Source organism: Callorhinus ursinus, unplaced genomic scaffold (genome assembly GCF_003265705.2).
Source record: "Callorhinus ursinus isolate GAN/ISIS: 27379988/994484 unplaced genomic scaffold, GSC_fseal_2.0 scaffold1, whole genome shotgun sequence".
Taxonomy (NCBI): Eukaryota; Metazoa; Chordata; class Mammalia; order Carnivora; family Otariidae; genus Callorhinus; species Callorhinus ursinus.
In genome coordinates, this window is record NW_027397063.1 from 60,745,186 (window position 1) to 60,767,827 (window position 22,642).

The window sequence follows — 22,642 nt, forward strand, 5'->3', positions numbered from 1 at the left end:
GCCATTGTCCAGATGGAGGTGCCCTTTCCTGAGATCAGGAGCAAAGGAGAAGAACCAGTTGGAGGATGGGTGGGTGGGTGGGATGGGCTTCGTTCTGAACATGTTGGGTCTGAGATGCCCAAGAGATGATGTCATGTAAGCAACCGAGTATATGGTATGAAGCTTAGAGAAGTCTTGGCTGGAGGCATGAGTCTGAGAGTCAACGGCATTGTGAGTGGCCACTGAACAGTAGGCATGGATGAGATTCTAAGGGAGACAGTAGAGAGAGAAGAGAGGAGGGCCGAGGCACAGCCTGAAAACCCCCACGTTTATTGGGCAGGCAGAAGAGGACGTACCTCCAAAGGCGAGTCAGAGGGGCAGGAAGCAGACAAGGAGGGCGCTGCATCATGGAAGGCAAGAGAAAAGAAGGAGGAAGTGGATGGGGCCCATCTGAAGGCACTGAGAAGTTAGAGATGCTCACCGAACTGAGTAGCATGGCAGCCGCGGAAGACTGGACAGAGCCATTTCAGTGGTGAGGCCGGTTTGAACTTCCAAAAGAAGAGGGTGGACAAGTTGAACAGGAGGCAGGAAATGGAGACACAGGAGCACAGACAAAGCCCTGGTGTTTGGCAGTGAAGAGGAGTGAAAACTCGCCACCACTAGAGGCAGGAGAGGAAGTCAGGAAAGCTGGTTAATGGTGATGAATGTTGTTCATTTTCTTCAGCTGCACAGCTTTCCTGAGGGGTAGGTATCATACGATAAGCGGCACATGTTTAAAGTATAAGAATCTGGGGCACCTGGGTGGCTCAGTTGGTTGGGCAACTGCCTTCGGCTCAGGTCATAATCCTGGAGTCCTGGGATCGAGTCCCACATCGGGCTCCCCGCTCAGCGGGGAGTCTGCTTCTCCCTCTGACCCTCCCCCCCTCATGCTCTCTCTCTCTCTCTCTCTCATTCTCTCTCTCAAATAAATAAAAAAAATCTTTTAAAAAAAAAGTATAAGAATCTGGAATGTTTTCACATATGAATATACCTGTGAACCTATCACCATCGTCAGGAATAGAGTTTCATGCCCTGAAATTTCCTTGTCCCTCCCTCCTGCCCCCCTCACCCCTATTCCCCATCCACTGATCTGCTTTCTGTTACCATAGTTTGCATTTTCTAGAATTTTATATACGTGGAGTTTTACACAGTTTTACCCTTTTTAACAGGTACTCTTTTTTGTCTGACTTCTTTCATGAAACATCGTTATTTTGTGACCATCTATATTATTGCACCTATCGATAGCTCATTCCTTTTTATTGTTGAGTAGTTTTATATGGCATGGCTATATCCTAATTTGTTTATCTATTTGCCTATTGATGAATATTTGAGTTGTTTCCAGTTTGAGAGGATTACAAATTAAGCTGCTTTGAACATTCATGCACAGGTCTATAGGAACACAGGTTTTCATTTCTATGCAGTAGATAACAAGCAGTGGGAATGGCTGGGCGTATATTTAATTTTTTTCTTTTAAGCCTACTTCACCTGGTGTTCCTAGGCGGCTCCCAACCAAATACTAATCTGGCACAGCCCTGCTTAGCTTCCAAGAACAGACACATTTAGGGTGGTATGGCCATAGACTGTTCAATTTATAAGAAATCATCCTACTGTTTTCCACAATGGTTGTACCATTTTACTTTCCTATCAGCAGTGTACGAGAGTTCCAGTTTCTCCACATCCTTGCCAACACTTAGCATGGACAGCCTTTTAAATTTTCAACATTCTAGTAGCTTCTCCTCTTTTTCTATCCCCATCCTATTTGAGGAGAGGATAATGAGCAAGGAAATAGCCACATGTAGGCAGACGGAGGAGGGCAGGCAGAAAAGGAGATAAAATCAGCCACACTCCAGGGTATCGACACTGCGTGACCAAGAGTAAAATGCTTCTCTGAGTCTGTGCTCTGGGACAAGCCCAGTCAATAGCAAATGGTTATTTCTTATAGATATTTGGTTAACACGTTACCTTACTACCTTCCAGGCCAGGGCCCAAAGCCTAAGACAGGAGTCCTAGAGGGACCTCAGCTTTGGAACGTTCCTCCCTGGCCACTGGAGAGCCAGAAAATGGGGAAGGTGGGGTAAGAGTAGTCATTCATTGCCCGCGGGTCCTTGGTCTCACCCACACCCAGTACAGTGAGAAGACAGTAGCATCTCTCTGTCCCCTGGGAGAAGACACACAGGTTGGGGTAGAGACAAGGGGACCAACTTTACACTGGGTCTGGGGTGGAAGGGGTAGCTTGTCCTGCTGAGGAATCCATCCTGTTCAGCCCTAAAGAGGAATGTGTCTCTATTAACGAGGCCAACATGTTTCAGTACATAGGTATGGAGCTTCAGAAACCAAGCATCTGTACCCCTCATGTGGGAGTGGGAAAGAACCCAAATTACTATACCTGTAGCTGCCGGGAAGAATACCCCAAAGACAGTGAAAAAAGATTCCCCGGGGCTGTAATCTGGCAGAGTGTTGTTCCGTAGCAGTTCCGGTGAATAGCCCACAAAACCGAGCTCTGAAATAACACAAAGCAGAGCAAAATGAGCCAAGTGATCAGGTAGTGATCCCGGGGTCCTGGGATTGAGCCCCACCTCGGGCTCCCTGCTCAGCACGGGGGAGGGGGGAGGGGTCTGCTTCTCTGCTTCTCCCTCTCCCACCGCCTCTGCCCCCCCCCCCAGCTCATGCATGTGTGCCTGTGCGAGAGCTCTCTCTCTCTCAAATAAATAAATAAAATCTAAAAAAAAAGAAGTTAAAAAAAAAATGAGCCGAGTAATAAGATATAGCTTGCAGGCTCCCCTGGATTACAGACCTATCTTATGTAAATTTAAATATTGTAATATAGGGGCATGTGTGTGAGAGAGAGAGGAGGAAGTCTGACAGAATCATCCTTACCACTTCTAGGGCTTGACTTCGTGTATCTGTATCTCTAGAGACACGTAGATGAAATTACTTGAAGGAGAACAGTAGTTACTTCTGGGAAGGGGAGCATTTTCTTTTTTTTCTTTTCTGTTTTTCTTTCTTTTCTTCTTTTTTCTTGACAGCTGAAATCTTTCACTGAGCATGTATTTATGTATTTTCCTTTAATTTAAAAATTAAGCTACTTTCCCTGTTCAAACACCTTTCCATGGGTCCCTCTTAGCTGCAGAACATAGTCCAAACTCCTTAAGAGGAGAATCAAAGCCCGCGACAACCGGGCACCGTACCCACCGCTTCCTGCTCATCCTCTGCTTTTCTCTGCCCAGCAGTCACGCAGATGATTCTCCCCAAGAACACCAGTAATACCCATCCCTGTGTTTCCTGCCTTCCAGACCCTTCTCCCACGTCTCTAAGCATCAACGCCATGCTTACTTTTCAAGCCCATCTCAAATGCTGCTTCCTTTGGGTTTTACCTCAACTCCTGAATCCGTATCAATTCCTTCTAAGTGCTTTCAGTACTGTGACTGGCCATATTAGGTCTTTCCCCAACTAGACTCCTCAGGGCAAGAAATCCAGGCTTACACAGCTCTGTCCCCCAGAGTCAAGTGCTGTGCTTGGTACACAAGAGGTCGGTTGCAAACACAGTTCACATTAAGAAGAATCTTTCTCTTAGATCTTGGTAATGGGCACATCCATGCTTTCCATTTGACTTGTTCATAGGCTACTTTATAGCAGGAACATCTCAGATCTGCTTTCTTCAAAGCATTTTAAACATTTGTACACTGACTTCAATAAAATGTTTCAGGTGGTTTCAAGCCTACTTTACTTCTTTGTCAAAGGAGGTCACTTTGAATAGCATCTGTGGACATGTCAATGGGCTGTGGAAGTTGAAGATCCAAGTCAAGTGTTCTAGGCTCGGGAACACCCAGGAGAGGCTATCCAGCCGCTGCTTTTGAATCTGATCTCTGAGAAGGAATTGGCTTGTTCCTGTTAACTGTATCTAAGAGAAGCCAACCCTGCTCCCTTTCCCGAAACCCCCACAACCACATAGGATGGGCATTTGGCCATCACTCCAGCCAACCCCTAGAGCTGTGGTGACAGGATTTCCTGCCCAACTGTCCTCCACCTACCTCGGGGCTTAGCTCCCCCCGAGCTTCCATCCACAAAAGAGTGGATGAGTCCTGCTCACTCATGAGTCCAATGAATTGCCAGCGCTTTTCACAGCTTCCAAGATTCATAACTTAATAGGAAAAATATTGTGTAAAAAAATTAGAAAATGAAAGCTCAGTGAAGCACAAGGGACCCTGGGGAGTCCAGTCAGGACTTAAAATCACTGTCAAGTGCTTTCTTCTGCCCAAACACGGAATTTGCCCTAAGATATTAAATCCCAAGTACTGGGCAACATTTCTGAAAGGTTTGGCATCTTCACAGCTGGTCTTCCCCTCATTAACAAAAAGCAATAATGGCTGAGTTAACTTTAGTTTATCTGCTGGCTGATCCCACTGACTGGCCTTTCTGAGGTGTAAACCCAGCCCAGCCTGCCTTGGAGCAGAGTTCGGCCAAGCTGGGATGATGTGCAGGTCTGAAAGCACATCTGAACGCAGGGCTGTGGGCACGCTGGGCAGGCTTCACTGGGCTCCACTGACCTCGGCGGTCCCCACGGCAGCTCCAACAGAGGTGGGTATTCGGTCACCAGGCCTGAGGGCTTTGCCCAGGTCCCATGGATGAGTCACTGGGAAAACTTTTCTCTCTGTCCACCCCACCAACAAGATCCACAGGTTGACAGCCTAAGTCACTTGGATCTCATGGCGGGTGGTGGGGGGCAGCTGTCAGGAGGCCTGCCTCGTCCCCTCTCTCTCTCTCTGCAAATGCAGCCCCACGCCTCGCCCAGCACATGCGCACACTGACACACTGCCCGGCCGGCCCTCTCCTTCAGCTGTGCTTCTGAATCTTTCCCAAGGAAATCATCTTAACTTCGAAAAGAACTTTATGGACAAAAACATCGTCAATGCTTTATTTATAATGATGTAAAATGGGGAGTCTACATTTCTAACTCTGGGAGACCGAGGTATTTTAAATGTTTACAAAGGATTTTTAATACCACAGAAAATTGTCCACATTATGTATGACACACATGAAGCAAGAAAACGGGACACCATTTCTAGTACAAATACCAAAAAATTTTAATTTATACATGCAGGGAAAGAAGGAAACATACTATGGATGTCTATATAATGCAATTATGAGCAATTTCTCCTTTCTTTTTTTCTTTTTACAAATTTTCCACATTGTCTTTCACAAGCAGAATCGACTTACCAACACAAAATAACATCTTTTAGAAAAACAAACAGGGCCTCCCTGGGCCTGCCCGGGCGGCCGCCTCCGTGATACCGCTGCTTGTCGAGGGCGGCGAGTGTGGCTGCCACAGTCTGCCGGGGATGTGGTGCGAGCCCACCCGCCTCTGGAGGAAAGAGCCAGACTTCTCAGAGGTCAGTCTGTTCAACAAGTGGGACCCCAGGGCCTTCTGTATGTTCAGCAAAGAGAGCTGGCAGTGACCTCCCCAAAGGATGGTTCCATCTCCATTCTGGGTTCTGATGATGCCACCACTTGTCACATTGTGGTCCTGAGGCACACAGGTAACGGGGCCACCTGCTTGACCCACTGTGATGGAACCGACACCAGAGCGGAGGTCCCCTTGATCATGAGCTTATATCTAGCATAGCTAGATCATAAAAACCTTCTCTGACCACACTCAGTGTGGAAGGCTGGAAGTGTACCTCGTAGGAGGCTTCAGTGACGACAGGCAGTTGTCACAAAAACTTACTCATCAGCTTCTCAGTGAATTTGACAGACAAGCAGAGGACATTCACTTAGTGACACTGTGTGTGACAGAATTAAATGACCGGGAAGAAAATGAAAACCACTTTCCAGTGATTCATGGCATCGTTGTCAACATTAAGACGGCAGAGATTTACCAAGCATCCTTCCCAGATCGGGGTCCAGAGGAGGAGCTCCGTGCTGCACGAGCTTTAACAGGAGGACCAATGATTAGTATTTACGACGCAAAGACAGAGCAACTGCGTATAGGACCGTATTCCTGGATGCCCTTTCCACATGTGGATTGCTAGCTGCAGCAAGATGATAAGCAAATACTAGAGAACCTTTCCACTTCGCCTCTGGCTGAGCCGCCCCACTTTGTGGAACATATTAGGTCTACCTTGATGTTTTTAAAAAAACACCCATCTCCCACCAGCGCACTGTTTCCTGGAAACAAGGCTCTGCTCTACAAAAAGAATGAAGGTGGCTTATGGGAAAAGATCTCTTCTCCAGGAAGCTAAACACAGATCACCAAAGAAAGAAAGCAACTTGTTGGCCTGACAAAGACCACCGTGGGGGCTGCAAAGAATGCGCATCAGAATCTACATCTGCTGAGTCTTAGGTCTCCTTCCTTACTGTCCTTCAAATGACTTTCAAAATAAAATCTTATTTTGGCAAAAAAAAAAAAAAAAGAAAAACAAACAGAACATCCCAGGACTGAAAGCCTACCTTCTCTAGATCACTGTTCTGTAAACAAGTTTCTTTTATTTTTTTCTTTCCATCTATATTCTACCTGTTTCTCAAAATGATTTAAGTGATTTATGAGGAAAACCTAAGTAAGATAGGGCAGATAAAATAAGAACCCAAAGAAACAGAAAAAAGAAAAGAAATGGAGAGAGAGCACCCACAGCCTCATCTCCATGAGACACAGCCCAAGGTCTCTGCATAAGGCTCTGAGGTAAGATCCTGCAACAATCACCATCCTACTAGAATTCAAGACCTAGAGAGATCATTTGATGACTTTTTGGCCAGCCCACTCAGGCAGGGACAGAGCGTAGGGCCCACCCCTCCTCTGTGCCACTTTCCAGTGAATGAGAAGGAGCTCTGGAGGCTGGCATGGTGGACTTCTTCATTTCCTCTGCTCTTGGCCTTCCCAGGCCCTTATGACTTCCACCCCCTAAAAACCCCTCCACCTCAGATCCCCAGGCCTCAGCCAGCCCCCAATGAGGCTTGGCCCTTCTGGTCCTCACCCCAACTCCTTGGGCCCTGGTCTCTCTCCCACACCCCAAACCGGGTCCAGCTGAACCTTGAGCTTATGGCAGGGTGCATGCCCAGGTCAGGCACCAATGTCCCTGATGGGCTTGGACTTGCAGGCTGAGGCATAGGGTGAGGTCAGCTGCACACATCCAGGGCACCTGCCATAGCCTCTTACAGTGGGTCTTCATGCCAGACATGCTGACATCCAGAACAAAGGTTCTTAAGTTTTGTAGTTATGGCCCCATTGGAGAATCCGATGAAAGCTGTCCCCACAGATAGCACATTTTGCACATCATTTGGGGTTTCCAGGCCTCTGAAGCCTCTTGGAGGGGCATGCGCCCCGAGGTTCAGGACTCCCACGCTAGGTGCTGCCCCTGCACCCGAGACTTGTGCCAGCCCGGCATACCCCGACGGCGTCCCCTGCCCTGCCTGCCACCAGGCCCAGCCTCACAGTGGACGGACAGCAGCCGACAGTGTGTCATACGGCTGTCCTTGCGAGGCCACGAGGAGTTTCTCTGTGTGCAGGACTGTGCAGGCTCCCCAAGGACATCACAGGGCAACCTCTCTTCCGAACATAACGATGAGCGGCCCTTTATTGAGCACCTCCTACGCGCCTGTTCCTGGGCACTAAGTCCTTTACAATGTCATCCTTGATCCTCATAGCTACACTACAAGATCAGAGTGAAGGACACCGGGCTCAGGAAGGTGAAGAATCTTGTCCGAAGTCACACAGCCGGACCTGCCTATATTACGGCCACTGCCTCTCTTCCAGGAGGCCAGTCCCCAGGTCCCTGGCACTGCCCTCCCCCACAGAGGGGGCCGGCCTTGGTCCTGGGCAGGCCTGTGACCTGTGGGACAAACTCTTCTGGGGACATCTCGGGGGGGGGTGCCAAAGCATGCAACACAGGTCCTCATCAAGCCCAGGAGACACCCACAGAGCTCACGGCATCCCCCCCTCTCCTGCAGGAGGCTGACAGGGGGCCTCCCCTGTGGCATGCCACACGCACCTAGGGGTGTATGACCGGAGGAGGCTTGCAGAGCTCAGAGCAGAGAGAGCCTAGCCTGGCCTCCACATCTGTCTGAATTCAAAATTTTCCAACTACCATGCTGTCTCTCTGTAATTTATCCTGAGCTGTTTCCCCAGAGATCCCTACTGCTTGTGTCTTTGCCCCTGCGAACCACTCAGCTCCTCCGTGGGTACAACAGGGAGCCAGTATGGGGCCTTCTGAGCTGACATCTTCCAACCCTGAAAGGCCTGGGATGCCCTGTGCCTGCACCCGCCACATGTGGACATATCTGGGTTTGACCCAAACATCTGTTTCTGTATTTACCAAAAATACTTTAGCCCCATTTGAGCTATGTGCTTTTAGGAAAAACAAACATGGGGTGGGGGTGGAGTGGGGAGACATAAGAGAGAGAAAACAAATCAAGACAAAAGCCAGGCAAGAACAGGCAGAGGGAAGATACTTGAAGGTCTGTCTGCAGAAAGGCTTGGACTTTCTTTCCTGAATCTGGGGAACACGGCTTCTCCGGGTGTTCCGCAGGGTCCACTGTCTGCTCTCAGAGAGTCCTCGTGGGACCCTAACCACCTTGCCCTGGCCAAAGGCAGTCAGCCCTGGTCACCGGTCAGGTGGCTTCCGGGAAGCTCTCTGTGGCACCTGCGGCTCCCCCCACCCCGCCCCCGGGTCTGCTGAAGTTACAAGAGGCAGTTGGAAAGTCATCAGCCCCCACATGTGGGTGTCAGATTGCTACTGCTGACTAACTTAGAAAGTGAGATTTCTAAAAATGACACTGGCAATAGGGTTGGTGTGGGGGCACCTTGCTGGGAGCCGAGCTCCGGGGCGGGCAGGGGCTTCCGGTGCTGGCTTTCTTCTTGGCCCGAGTCCCTCACCCCTGGACCAGCGAGACAGCCCTTTCCTGGGAATGGACAATGGGAGAGGCTGGTCCAACCAGGAATAGAAAGAGCGGAGGAAGGGCCTGGGAGAGAGGAAGGCAGCGAGGGCCCCAGAGGGCGGGCTGGGGCCTGAGGGATCACAGGAAGAGCAACTCTGCAAGGAAAAGGAAAGGAGAGGCCGAGGTTCTGGGAAGGGACACACACCAAAACAGCGCCGTGGGGGAGGGACCGGGACCAGGCCAAGAAGAGAGGAACAGGCTGAGGATCCCCAGACAAGGAGGAAGTACAGTAGGGCATGCAGCAAGGGAATCATGAACTGGGTGCCTCTCCCAGGGGCCCAACATCGTGCTGCACACACGCCCCTCCTCAGGTCCCCCAGGGTGGTGGTGCTGGAATGGTGCCCTAAGGGTCTGCCCTGCCGGGACCACTCTGAGACGTCGTGGCATGGGGACAGAGATCTGTAGCTTGAGGGAGGAAACAGGCCTGAAATGGCCTGACAAGGAGAGGTCAGTGAAAAGGGGAAGAAGGAGAGGGTCCAGGACCCATCTGGCCACTAAGTCCCCATGGAGCTCCTGCCCAAGCAGCAGCCCCCCTCAACTTACTCAGACACTGCCCAACCACAGATGCTCTAAGGCGGACAAACATGGGCAGCTCACTCCGCACGCCTCTAGCTGTTTGCATTGGCCGGTGGAGTTTTCTCTCCTCTGCGCCGTGCCCTTAGCTCCTGGGAGCTGTGAAAGGGGGGGTGGGGATGGGGGCAGTCGACCTGAGCCCAGAGAACATGGATTTGGGAGAAGCCAGGCTCTTGTCCTCCTGCCTTGGGTGGAGCACAGGGGCCCCTTCCTGGCATGAGCAACCTGAAGATCTCTGGGGAGGAGGGGAGGGTGGTGTCAGGAACTAGAGTCTGGACACAGGTGTGGGTGCCCTGGTTCCTGGGGGACTGAAGGTGAGTCCCTTTTCCTTTTGAAATGCAAATTCTGACTGTCAATCTGGGATGAGCCCAAGGCTCTGCATCCCTCCTGAGCACCCAGGTATGGCACAGGTGCAGGGGACCAGGTGATGTTTCAGAGCCCTTCTAATTCTGAAAGTGGCCCAGCCAGAAGCCCATTCTTAACACTCAGCACCCAGCCTCCAGTGACACCATTGATTTCCAGCGGCAGACGTAAAATCCCAAACTGGCTTCTAGAACATGTCAGCACCACCCCCGAACCCGCTGCTACCCCTTCCCTTCCCTGTGGCTGTGACACAACACGCAGAACTGGGGGATGAGCTGGCCGCCACATTTCGTGATATGCTGATGAGACCGAGCAACTATGAATTACAAGGACTGCCACTAGGTCTTCTGTTCTTACAGTGTCTTCGGTGCCCTCCACTCATGCAGATAATGAACCTTCAGGGTCCAAGGCACTGACCCATTCAACAACTGAGGGACCCGGAGCTCAGAGTTGCCAGCCAGCTCCGCAAAGCCTGAGAGCGGCCAGTGGCACGGCAGCCCTCGCTCGGAGTCCAGCCGGAGCCCACACAGCACTGACGCCCAGCCGGCAGGGCTATCCCATTGAACTGAGTCACAACAACCCCCATCCATTAGAGGGACTCCATAGAAGCGTGTTGAACTTGAACTCGGTCAGGCCGTATCGATTTGGACTGTACTGACCACGGACTGGAGAGATGGAAGGGAAATGATGATAGGTTTGGAAGAGTCTCCTGAGGCACCCACCCAGGGCAGGCTTCCTTCCCCACAGGAGTTCTGCGCGGCCAGCTGGTGGCCTGCCCCACACCGCAGCCTCCTCTCTGGCTCCAGCCTCTTCGGAGTTTGGTACTCTGAAGACAGGGTGGGGAGAGGATGTGAGCAGGGTTTCCAGCTCCCCGGCCCCCACCCTGAGAGAAAGTACACAGAGGGAGGGCTAGGCACTCTAGCAGTAGCCAGAAGGGAAGTCTGAAGTAGGGCTGTGCCTGCCCCAGAGGGCACTGGGCGGAGCAGCCTGGAGCCTCCAGGCCCCTGGGGAAGGCCTCCACCCTCAGGGATGACTGGCTGGCTGAACAGCTGGAAAGCCCCCAGGGCTGGAGTGGAGGGGGTGTCAGGGTGGCCCCCTTGGAAGGGGGTGGTTGAAAGTTTCCCGTAACCAGAGAGGCTTCTGCCAACCCCTACAATCTACAAGGGACAGTTCAGAGGCTCTTTCTGAGCGAAGGATTCCTCCCTTGGGAAAGTGAGGATGAGCCCTTTCTTGACGAGAGATGATTTCTAATACCCAAGAAACTGTTCCATCTGCTGACATGGTTCTATTTTGCACGCTTAATGAACCTTTTCTTATAATGGCCTTTGGGGTCCGCAAGCTGAGATACGAGATTTTTGCCTGGCGATACCTACAGAGAAAAGAACTGTTAAATGCCCAGAACGTGACAGGGCCCTGACTTGGGTGGGAACTGAGGCTCACCTGGGCCCAGGAAACAAAGAGGCAGCTTGGGATAATAAGAGTGACTGCCACACACGGAACAGGGCTTTGTGCCAGTCACTGTTCCAAGCCCGTCAGGTATATTAGCTCACAACAACCCTACAAAATAGGTGTATTCTTCAGGTAAAGAAGTCAAAGCACAGAGGAGACCGGACTGAACGCTTGGCTGCCACTGCTGCGGTCGGTGCTCGCCCAAGGATGCAGGGAGTCTGGGAGGGGAGCCAGGAGTGCGAGCTGCTCGGGCAGAGGCCCGACCGAGGGGTCTACAGAAGTCCTACCAGACCCCAGCTCACAGAGCCTCCAACAGCCTGCCCAAAGCAGCCCGCGGCTCAAAGGAACCCTGAGAGGAAAACAGGACCTTCTTATCTCCTCGGGTAAAGGAATGCACTCTCTGGCCAGGATAAGTGGCTGTTTTGACAGGAAATCTCCACCCTGGCTCTGGGTTCCACCCAGCCACCACTTACTCCTTCTGGCTGTCCTGGCTTCTGGCATCCCAATTACCATCCTACTTAAACTCCGGGCCCCCAGGCCCCCCAAATAATCCTAACCCAACTAGTAGTCCCCCATGGGGGCTGCCCCTATACAGCTCTAGCCCCCTGTGGTGGTCAGGAGTTCTGACCTAGGAGTCATTCCCCTTCCCTAGTCTTGCCTGGACACCCTCTCCAGGCAGGCGACTGAGAAGGGGGAAGGACGTTAAGGTGCCCCCTGCAGGGGGCAGACAGCAAGGCAATCACAGTTATGTAAGCAAGGCCACCCTCCTGCCAGGCACTATGCTGGAAATATTCAAATTCCCAGGCACCCCTTCCTCCCCCGACTTCTGTAGCCACAGGAACTTCTTCCCTGCCACAAGCCCTACCCAAGAAAGAAATAGAGATGGTCTCCTAGAATTCCATAGCGAAGATTCAGCATCATAGTGCCACAGGGGTCTTTAGCCTCAAATCCATTTTACAGATGGGAAAGCTGAGGCCTGAAAAAGGAGAACCCCACACAGTCGGCAGCTGATCAGGCAAGACAGAACCCAGTGTGGCCAAGCCCCCATCCAGCGTGTCTTGTCAGTACCCCCAGGTCCTGTGATGGCACTCATCTCTGTTGTCCCTGCCTGGCTACCTGCCAAGTGTGGACAAGAACTCTTATTTCCTGGTGTGTCTCCATTGTCTGGACCCAGGGAACCTACAAGAACTATAAAATATTAGTAATTAACAATGGAGGGGCACCCCTGGGTGGCTCAGTCAGTTAAGCATCTGACTTCAGCTCAGGTCATGATCTCAGGGTCCTGGGATCGAGCCCCAAGCGGGGAGCCTGCTTCTCCCTTTCCCTCTTTCCCTCCTCCCACTCGTGCTCTCTCTCTCTCTCTCTGTCTCTCTCTTCCTCTCTCTCTCAAATAAGTAAATAAAATCTTTAAAAAAATTAACAATGGAAACAACCCAAATGCCCATGAACAGATGAATGGATAAACACAATGTGGTATATCCATACAACAGAATATTATTCACCCATACAAAGGAATGAAGTGCTGACACAGGCTACAACATGGATGAACCTCAAAAACACTATGTTAAGCGAAAAAAAACACAAAAGGACAAATACGGTATGATTCCGCTCATATGAAATATCTAGAATAGGCAAATTCATAAAGACAGAAATAGAATAGAGGTTACCAGGGACTATGGGGGAGGGACGGGGAGTTATTGCTTAATGGATACAGTTTCTGTTTGGGGTGACGAAATTGTGTTAGAAGCGGATAGTCAGCATGGTGGTACAAAGTGAGGAATGTAATAAATGCCACTGTACTGTACATTTAAAAGATGGTTAAAATGGCAAATTTTATGTCATATATGTTTTACCAGAAAGAAAAATAAGCAAGTCATTTGTCTCTACAGCGCCCCGTGCAGGGATCACCCCTGCATCCTTGTTTCTGCCGGGGCTCCTCTCGGCTTTGCAAATGCGGAATAGAGAATAAAGGGAGCTTCCTGGCTGAAGCTGATCAGAAAGTAAGGAGCAAAGCCCCAGATTCGGACCATTCCTAGCCATAGGCTCCTCTGGCATAAGGATGGAAGCTCCAACTCTCACCTAGTGGGAACCCACCACTGAGCCATCTGATCACCATTCCTATGGGCGGATTTTGGGAGAAAGCACCGTGTTCTCAGGAGTTTAGGCAGAAACCAGGGCTCCCTTTGCTGAAGCTAGAATCTATGGAGTTTTATTCAGGGGTGGTGAGTAGGACTGGGGGACCGGGTGATGGGGGAGGATTGGAGGCAAAGCTGTCAAGAAGCACAGAATGCAGTTTCTCAATACCAACCACGCCCAACTCCAACCAAAAACGTCAGCAAAGTCCGGTGCACTGTTGTCCCAGCCTTGCTTTTAGCACATGATCCCACTTTCAGGAATTGCATGGTCACTAAGACCCAAGGCCCGGGAACAGCGTTTAACACAAGTCTCACTTAATGAGAGCTAGCCTTGGATGAATATGCCTTTTAACCTGGGCTGCCCCCAGCCAGTGCGCGTGCTATGGCCACCCCTCCCCAGGGTGCTCTGCTCTCGACACCTCAGCCTGCTGGCTCTGAGAAGGGCAAGCAGGACAGGGTCCCTGCCCCCTTCCCAGGCCGCAGGAGCCCCAGAGAGGATGCAGTTTGGTTCCAGTGTGTTACTTTATGGCAGGTTCCTCATCCTGCGTGTTCCTTTGTGAGCCTTTGCATGCCTTTCTGCAGGGGTCTCATGGACAGCAAGGTGTGTTTCTATGCGAATCCAACAGATTAGGAGCTCCTCTAAGTCAGAGACAAGTTCCCTCCTCTCTCAGAATCCTCTCCTCGTCCCCAGACGGATGCCACAACTGTGGGTGCTCAGTGGGAACGGGCGCAACACTGTCCAGCCTGGGCCAGTCCCAGCTCATGCCTGTTGTCTGAGAGTAGTTTTCAATAGAGTGCAGGGAGTCTTCTGATGGCTGGCTGCCTCAGGGGGCAGGGGAGGCACCAGAGGGCAGAGAGCAAAGAGGAAGGAGGAAGGAGGACACTCCTCTAGGCAGGACCAGGTCAGTGCCATCAGCATCACGGGGGAGCCTGTTAGAAATGCTGAATCTGGGGCGCCTGGGTGGCTCAGTCTCTAAGCGTCTGCCTTCAGCTCGGGTCATGATCTCAGGGTCCTGGGATCGAGTCCCCACATCGGGCTCCCTGCTCGGCGGGAAGCCTGCTTCTCCCTCTCCCACTCCCCCTGCTTGTGTTCCTGCTCTCGCTATGTCTCTCTCTGTCAAATAAATAAATAGAGTCTTAAAAAAAAAAAAAAAGAAATGCTGAATCTCAGCTCCCTCCTCTCCCCTCCCCACCCCTAAACTTGCAGAATCAGAATCTTCATTTTAACAAGATTCCCAGATCTTGAAGCTTGAGAAGCTTGGAGTCTTGAAGTATATAACCCAAGGGCCCTCAGGGACCTATGCTTCCAGGATAAACAATGATAATGATAATGTATTGAGCACCCACTTGGTGCCAGCTACCAAACTTGTGCATTATCGGGATTTTATGCTTGGACAATCCAGCAAGGCAGTCCTTATTACCTGCTCTTCAGAAATGAAGCCAGTAGTCAGAAAGTCCGTGCCACTGGTTACAGGCTAGCTGGAATCTGATTCCAAAGCCATGGCTCTGACAACTGTTGTAAGTGTTTCAAACTGGGCCAGCAGTTACAGCCATTTGTCCACTCTACAGGGCCTAGAAATTCGTTGACAAATGCAATCCCTAGGGAGGTGTTTTAGGGGCTGCCCCATTGCCCAGTGCTGGCCTGAGCACCGGTGTGCTGGGGTTGGGCTAACGTGGTGGCAGACGGCTCACTATTTCTTCAGAAACAGTCCCTGAATATGAACGGGCATGGTCCGGCCCCCAGTGAGCATTAAGTGCCGGAGTGACAAATCAGTTAGATGATAAGCAGGCCTGGGGCCACTTCTGCCACGAGCTCAGAAACTTCTAGCCCTGACGTCACCAGGACCAGAGTGAGGGTAAAAGGGGAGGCTCGCCCAGGTCCCCATTCTATAACCTCCAAATGTCTGATTTGGGGCTTCCTCTCCTGCCAGCCCCCACGAGGCAGCCAACTCCTCCTGTGGCAAACTCCACACTCCCCTCCGAGCAGCATCCAGAGGCTCCTCAGGCCACAGAGGCAGGCCCAATGCAGGGAGCCCGGCTTTCAGCTGGTCCTCTCTACACCGCCTACCCTCAGCCTGGGACTGTCTATCTGGTTCTGTGTCTATAGGTGGTCGCCTCGTTCCCCACCCAAATGTGAGGGACTTGAGGGCATGGTTCCCTGACTTCATGTCTCTCAAAGACCCACTGCAATGCCTCTCAACCCAGTAGGTGCCCCCAAAATGCTTGGGTCAGGAAGTGCCATTATCAGCCCTCCTACAGAAGCAAGGAAGGTCTTCTGCCCACTCCCCACAGCCAGAGGACTCCTTCCGTGTGCAGGGAGAGGAGCTGGGGCACAGGCAGGATATGTGTGTGTGTGTGCGTGTGTGTGTGTGTGCGTGTGTGTGCGCGCGCCCATCCCTCAGGGTGTCACCATCCACTTCCTTGGAACTCCCAGCTGTTCAAGGCTGAGGCAGGCAGGCCTAGCAGTGTGAAAGGGCCCTCCCAAGCCAGTGATTTCATGCTTCAGGCATTTATCCCCAGAACACTGGCCAGGGAGCCCAGCAGCCCAGACCCCCTCCTGCTCACAGAGCTGGAGCAGACACAGGGGTAGAAACGGACAGTGTTAGCTCTCACTTCCTTCTGCAGCCTTGACTGTGTCCCCACGGCCTCCTCAGCCTAAGGGTTGCTTTTCTGCCTTCCATAACCAAAGCCGGCAAATGAAAATAATCCCAGCTAGCGGGAGGGCCTCAGAGCCGGCGGGCCTAGGAGTCTGGCCAGTCACTCTTTCTTCATCAGAGTCAAACTCAGAACAAGAGGAAGGCCTGGGGCGTGCCTGTTCCTGCCCTCCCTCCAGCCAAGGATGAGTGAGGACCTCTGCCCACAGAAAACCTATCAAGGGTTAGATCCAAAAAGCCAGGAAATCCGGGTACCTAAGGTATCATTTTCTCCCTCTCCCAGAGAAATCTTAAATGTTCAACTCATCCCATTTTAAAAAACAAGAACCACCAACACGCAATGTTATTCCATAGGTAGAACAAATCAAAGAACGAGCTCTGTTTCTTAATTAGGGCAGCAAGGCAGAGGAGGGTGGAAGGACCGGATAGGAGGAGGGATGGCACCCCGTCCAGATGGGGCAGCAAGTTCAAGGTGGGGAGGAAAAACGAGAGAGAGACAAACCTGAAAGGAGGAATGAGCCAGGATGGAGAGAGGAGAGAAGCCAGGTAAGGAATGCTGGAGGTCACAACTCGCTGTTGGCTCTGAGTGCTGAAGTTCAGAAATCCTTCCCGGGACAGGAGCCTTTGTTTACAATTCTCCACAGTCCTAATCTTTAAAAATTCCCCTGTTTGAATTCTTAATCTTCCCTGCTTCTGGGTTAACTATGCCGTTGAGAATCTGGCAATAGTTCTGGACCCTCTCCTAGAAAAATACACTCTTTCATGTCAGATTTTGCATGCAGTTTCAGGGGCTCATGGATCCTAAGTTACAGCCTGCTTCCTCTAAAGGTTCCACTCTGATTGGGAGGCCCACAATGGCCAGAGCAAAAACACCCCAACTACCAGATGAAGTTCAAACCAGGGCAGGATGTGCTGAATCTTACGTGTGTTCAAGCCATCACATCAAGCTGTTATGGACCACCTCAACATCCTTCCTTGGTTACTAGCCCCACAGTGGTCCCAGAAGAAGGTTGGTTAACTTAAGGGACCAGCTGTGTGTCTTCAATAGTTATTAATGCAGTAAAAAGTCTGCCTTTGATCCAGGTAACAATGTCTGTACTGACCTGGAAATTAACCCTTTATAGATCAGTGGGATTATAGTGAATCGCCCATATGCAGTAGGTCCCAGATCTGAATATGCATTAAAGATTACCATTGTGCTGGCTTAAAATACAGATTACTGGGACGCCTGGGTAGCTCAGTGGGTTGAGTGTCTGCCTTCGGCTCGTGTCATGATCCCAGGGTCCTGGGATGGAGCCCCACGTAGGCCTCCTCGCTCAGCACGGAGCCTGCTTCTCCCTCTGCCTGTAGCTTCCCCTGCTTGTGCACGCTCTCTTTCTCTGACAAACAAATAAAATCTTCTAGAAAAATAAGTAAAATAAAATAACCAATTACTAGTCTGAAATTTGGTAGTCTGATTCAGACTGTTCTTCTAATGAGCTTCTAGGTGATTCTGAAGCAGGCAGTCCCTAAACCAAACTCTGAGACACAATGTTCTTGTAGAAAATTGCAAGCCTGGGAGGCTGAGCTTCTGGGCCAGCAGATGAGCAGATTCCCTGCTCAATGTAGGGTCCTCCTCGCATATCAGGGCAGGACAAGGCATATATGCAAGGGAACGTACTATGTGACTAGGTTTGGATCACTGCATCAGAAAAGATATAAACAATGCAGCATCACAGGGTGAGAAAGGATACAAACAAGGCAGGATATAAAAGGTATTGTGCCATTACCTCTCCAAGGGCTTAAGGCAGAGGTTCCTAGATCTGTTGGCACAAAGGAATCACCCAGAGTACTTCTTACAATTCAGATTCTCAGGCCTCAGGCTACTAAGAAATATATATTTGTACCAATTACAAGTTTCCCTAGTTGTTCTGACACACAAACAGGTGTGGAAACTTGTTTGCTCATGGTACCCACAGGCCCAAGGGGATGCGGATCAAGATATAAGACCCTTACACAAGACAATTATTGTAAAAATGCTTTGAAAAACGAAAATGCCCTTAAAAATCCTCCAGCAAAAAAACAAAACAGTGAACACTACCAGAGTTTCCTTCTTCTCTCTTTTTCTTTTCCTCCTCCTCCTCCTCTGCCTTCTTTTCCATGGTGGAAACTAACTAGAGAAGGTGAGCCCCGCTGGGATGCCCCAAATGGGTTCCAGATGGTGAAGATTTTGGCTTCTTGGCCTGACTGCCCCTCCCCTTACCCGGGAGAACTAGACAAATATTATCATTTTCTGGCTGTGCAGTGACATGAAAATGGCTGGGAGGCACCAGGTCAGTGTCAGAGAAACTCATACGGGGGGAGAGACGGCTGGCTGGGTCCAGAAGAGAATGCCGACATATTTTCTGAGGGTCTACAAGGTGGAACTTCCACATAGGAAGGAAGCCACAATGTGCCCAAGCTGATCCACACTGGGCTTGGCATCTGATTGAGGGGGTGGGGGGAGGGGGGCACCAAGAGAAATGCTGAAAACACAGCCGAATTTCAGACAGCCGGACAGAGTGGCAGGGACGGGGCGCTTCCTTCCCGTACAACACGCCGCTGCTCCCCACCTCGGAGAGCACGTCCACACCAGTAAGACCACCTTATGCATGTCTAGAATCCCCCTAATGGCAAGGCACACCTTTCTATTGTATTTCCTCAATGTGATTGTGGTTTTCTTTTTTCATTTTGATTTCCTGAAACTTGGATGCCTTATAATCAACATGTAGACTTAATGGGATGGGTTTTTCCACCTGAAAAGTTGGTGTGTCTCAAAATGGATGGTGTTTCAAAAGGGAGGAAATAAGGTTTATCACCTCGTGCAACCCTGAAGCGAGCCATGAGGCGGGTATCGTTATCCTCTTTTTTCCTGAAGTACAGACAGGTGACTTGCCCAAGGTCACAGAGCAAGGGTGTGACAGGGCCAGGGCTGGAACCCAGGCTTGCAGGGTCCCCTTCCCAACACTTGTTGCACACCTTTGCCCACACAGTAGGAACTGGGGATTTGGAGTCATTGCCAGGGGAGAAGGGTCTGAAAAGTGGCTCCCACCTGAGTCACTGTGGCACATGAAAGTGATTCTCCTCTGACCTAAAATAGAAAATTGAGGAAAAAAAATAGAAAAATAGGGTTTGTTTGGTTGCTATTGTTTATGTTAGGCTATGACTAAAGTTCCTTTATGACTTCAGGAACTTAAGACGGTATCATGCAGAACTATTCCTATAATGATCACATTTGGCATGTTTAATTTTTTTTAAGGTTAATTTTTTTATTTTAATATGTTTTTAAATGTTTTATTTATTTATTCATGAGAGTCAGAGAGAGAGAGAGAGAGAGAGAGGCAGAGGCAGAGGGAGAAGCAGGCTCCCCGCCTAGCAGGGAGCCCGATGCGGGACTCGATCCCAGGACCCTGGGATCATGACCTGAGCCAAAGGCAGACGCTTAACCATCTGAGCCACCCAGGTGCCCCTGGCATGTTTAATTTTAAAATGGTCTTCATTTGGACGGCAGTGACAGATCTCCTGCTTGAATCTACTATTTTATTTACTTTTGAATGTTTTAAAAGAACATTTATTTATTTTAGAGCTAGAGAGAGAAGAAAGAGCAGGGGAGGGGAAGAGGGAGAGGAAGAGAGAGTCTCAAGCAGACTCCGTGCCGAGCACAGAGTCCGACATGGGGCTCGATCCCATGACCCTGAGATCATGACCTGAGCTGAAATCAAGAGTTGGACGATTAACCGACTAAGCCACCCAGGTGCCCCTACTTTTGAATGTTTCTAATGACTTCTTACAATCAGGAATTTAAGGTGTTGTACTTTAAGAAATCTAGCATTTTCTGCCAGCTTATGAGGAACAGGAAGAAGTTTAATGGAAGAAATCATCATCAAAATAATAAAACCAGGTTCTGGAACACTGGCCTATCTCGCGGAAGCGCACCGTGCAGGAGCGTTCCCGGGATTTGCGTTGTGGTAGCCATGGACACTTTGGATCATCGAGTTGTAAAGCCGAAAACGGAAAGAGCGAAGAGATTCCTTGAGAAGAGAGAACCGAAACTCAGTGAAAATATTAAAAATGCTATGCTGATTAAAGGGGGAAATGCAAATTCAGTGGTGACACAAGTACTTAAAGATGTGTATGCACTGAAAAAACCGTTCTGTATAAAAAGAAAAACATTACAAGACCATTTGAGGATCAGGCATCATTGCAATTCTTTTCAAAGAAGTCAGATTGTTCTTTATTTCTGTTTGACTCCCATAATAAGCAGCCAAATAATCTAGTAATAGGTCGTATGTATGACTACCATGTGCTGGATATGATTGAATTGAGTATCGAGAAGTTTGTCTCTCTAAAAGATATTAAGAATAGTAAATGTCCCGAGGGAACAAAACCCATGTTAATATTTGCTGGTGATGATTTAGATGTAACAGAAGACTACAGAAGGCTAAAAAGTCTTCTTATTGATTTCTTCAGAGGCCCCACAGTAACAAATATCCACCTGGCTGGTTTAGAGTATGTTCTGTACTTCACTGCATCGAATGGGAAGATTTACTTTCGAAGCTATAAGTTGCTGTTGAAGAACTCTGGTTGTAGAACACCAAGGATTGAATTGGAAGAGATGGGGCTCTCATTGGATCTGGTTCTGAGGAGGGCACATCTGGCATCAGATGATCTTTATAAACTATCTATGAAAATGCCAAAAGCGCTCAGGCCGAAGAAGAAGAAAAATGTCTCCCATGATACTTTTGATACAACTTATGGAAGAATTCATATGCAGAAGCAAGACCTAAGCAAAGTACAAACCAGGAAAATGAAGGGGTTGAGGCAGCAACCTACAGAAAGGATAACAGAAGACCAAGAGAAAAAAATCAAAGAGAATTAAAAGAAAACTGAAGGAACTTAGCCAGTGACTATAATGTTACTGTAGTCTGTTTACTTAAGAGAATTATCAATCATCAGTTATTTCTAAGTTTCTTACAAGATTTTATTAAATATTTTTATAGCATGGTAAATAATAATAATAATAATAATAAAACCAAAAAGCTGTTCTCCATGATATTCAGGAAGTGCTCATTTTTTTGAAAGCAGTGGGGGGGGGGGAGAACTACCCCCCCACACACACACACACAAGCTCAAAGAAAAACACAGCCACAATTGATATATAATATTGCTAATCCTTAAAAATGCCCCCCCAGGAGGCATTTATTTCCATTTTTCATATGAGCAAACTCAGAGGGTCTCAGTGGTGCCCACTGTCACACAGCTAGTAAGGAGCCTGGGTTCTGGGAGCACTAATCATAAAAGCACATTTCTTGCCATTAACAATGACCTTCCCTGATCATCTCCATGGTTCCTGAGGACAGGGACCATTTCTATTTTGTCCTCCACTGGATGCTGGAGCCTGACTCCTGGCACCTGGTAGGCTTTAATAGCTGCTGCCTGGTGGGTGGATGAAAGGAAGACAGAGGGAGGCTGGATGGGGTAAGTGTGCAGTGCACGGGTCCCTCAAGCAGGTGCCCCTTCCACCACCCCCCATTCCACTTGTCTGAAGGCTGTGCTCTGACAATCTATGTGATCGGCTTCATTCTCCTACAATGGCTACCACACTTCCACCAGCTGCTCTGATTCATCTTTTCTAGAACTATGTCCATCTCCATCCTGGAGCCTGATCTATTCTGGTTCCTTTCCCAGTCAGTCACGCAGCCAAGTGGAACTGAGCACCAGCCAGGTACTTCCTAAGATGCTAGACAGAAAATGCAGTCAGGTGCCGTCCCTGTCCTTGGGGCCCTGACAGCCGGACTCCCTAGTGAGCTCTGCGCCCCTCAGAGCCCAACACAGGGGATTTGAAGCTGCCTGCCAAGCTCTCTTGGCCTCCACCAGCACTTCTGCTATTTCTGATGATCTGTGTTATTTTCGCAGACATCAAAGGAAGGCCCAATTGCAATTCTACTCTCTACCTTTTGGCGTACTCTTGTACATTTTCACTCAGGGCGTGTTTCACAAGCTGGTGGGCACAGAGAAGGCCAAGGAGTTAGGCACGCGGCATCACAGGAAGTTCTGCTGAGTTGTGAGATGGCTATGACAGGGAGAACCAGCGTCAGGAGTGGAAGAAGCCTCTTGGTCTTGCAGGTGAGGAAACGGAAGGTAACAGTCCCTCCCCCCCATCGCTGGTGGCGCCTGCTACCCTGGGTTGGTGTTCTTCCATGACACCAGCTCTGTGCTCCAACAGATGAGGGCTTAGGCTGGGAAGGGACCAGAGCGGAGCCCACTGATTTCCAACAAACGATGAATCTAAAATCATGTTCTATTATGAGGCAACTGATGCAGGGTCCTGGCCCAGAGTCCAGGCAGTGGTTGAGAGGACCCTGGCCTCACGTCTCCCAGTGCCAAACGCTGCAACCATAGTCCCCTTTCTACTACTGAACAACTTCTCAGATGCATCACGCCATGCGGGTACTGCTTGTGTCATAATTCAGTCAATAGCATGGCTAGGAGCAGTGCGAGCTG

General features: G+C 49.9%; 1 protein-coding gene and 2 pseudogenes across 1 annotated transcript in view; 2 read left to right on the plus strand and 1 right to left on the minus strand.

Annotated features, from left to right (window-relative positions):
- SLC12A8 (solute carrier family 12 member 8) overlaps window positions 1-22,642 on the minus strand; it is a 151,507-nt gene that overhangs the window by 58,806 nt on the left and 70,059 nt on the right. The window contains exon 6 of the mRNA XM_073903188.1: window positions 2,405-2,518. Within this exon, the coding sequence (XP_073759289.1) occupies window positions 2,405-2,518 (114 nt within the window). The remainder of the gene's footprint in view (window positions 1-2,404; window positions 2,519-22,642) is intronic.
- On the plus strand, window positions 4,725-6,422 carry LOC112823480 (protein N-terminal asparagine amidohydrolase pseudogene; annotated as a pseudogene).
- On the plus strand, window positions 20,113-21,017 carry LOC112821677 (ribosome production factor 2 homolog pseudogene; annotated as a pseudogene).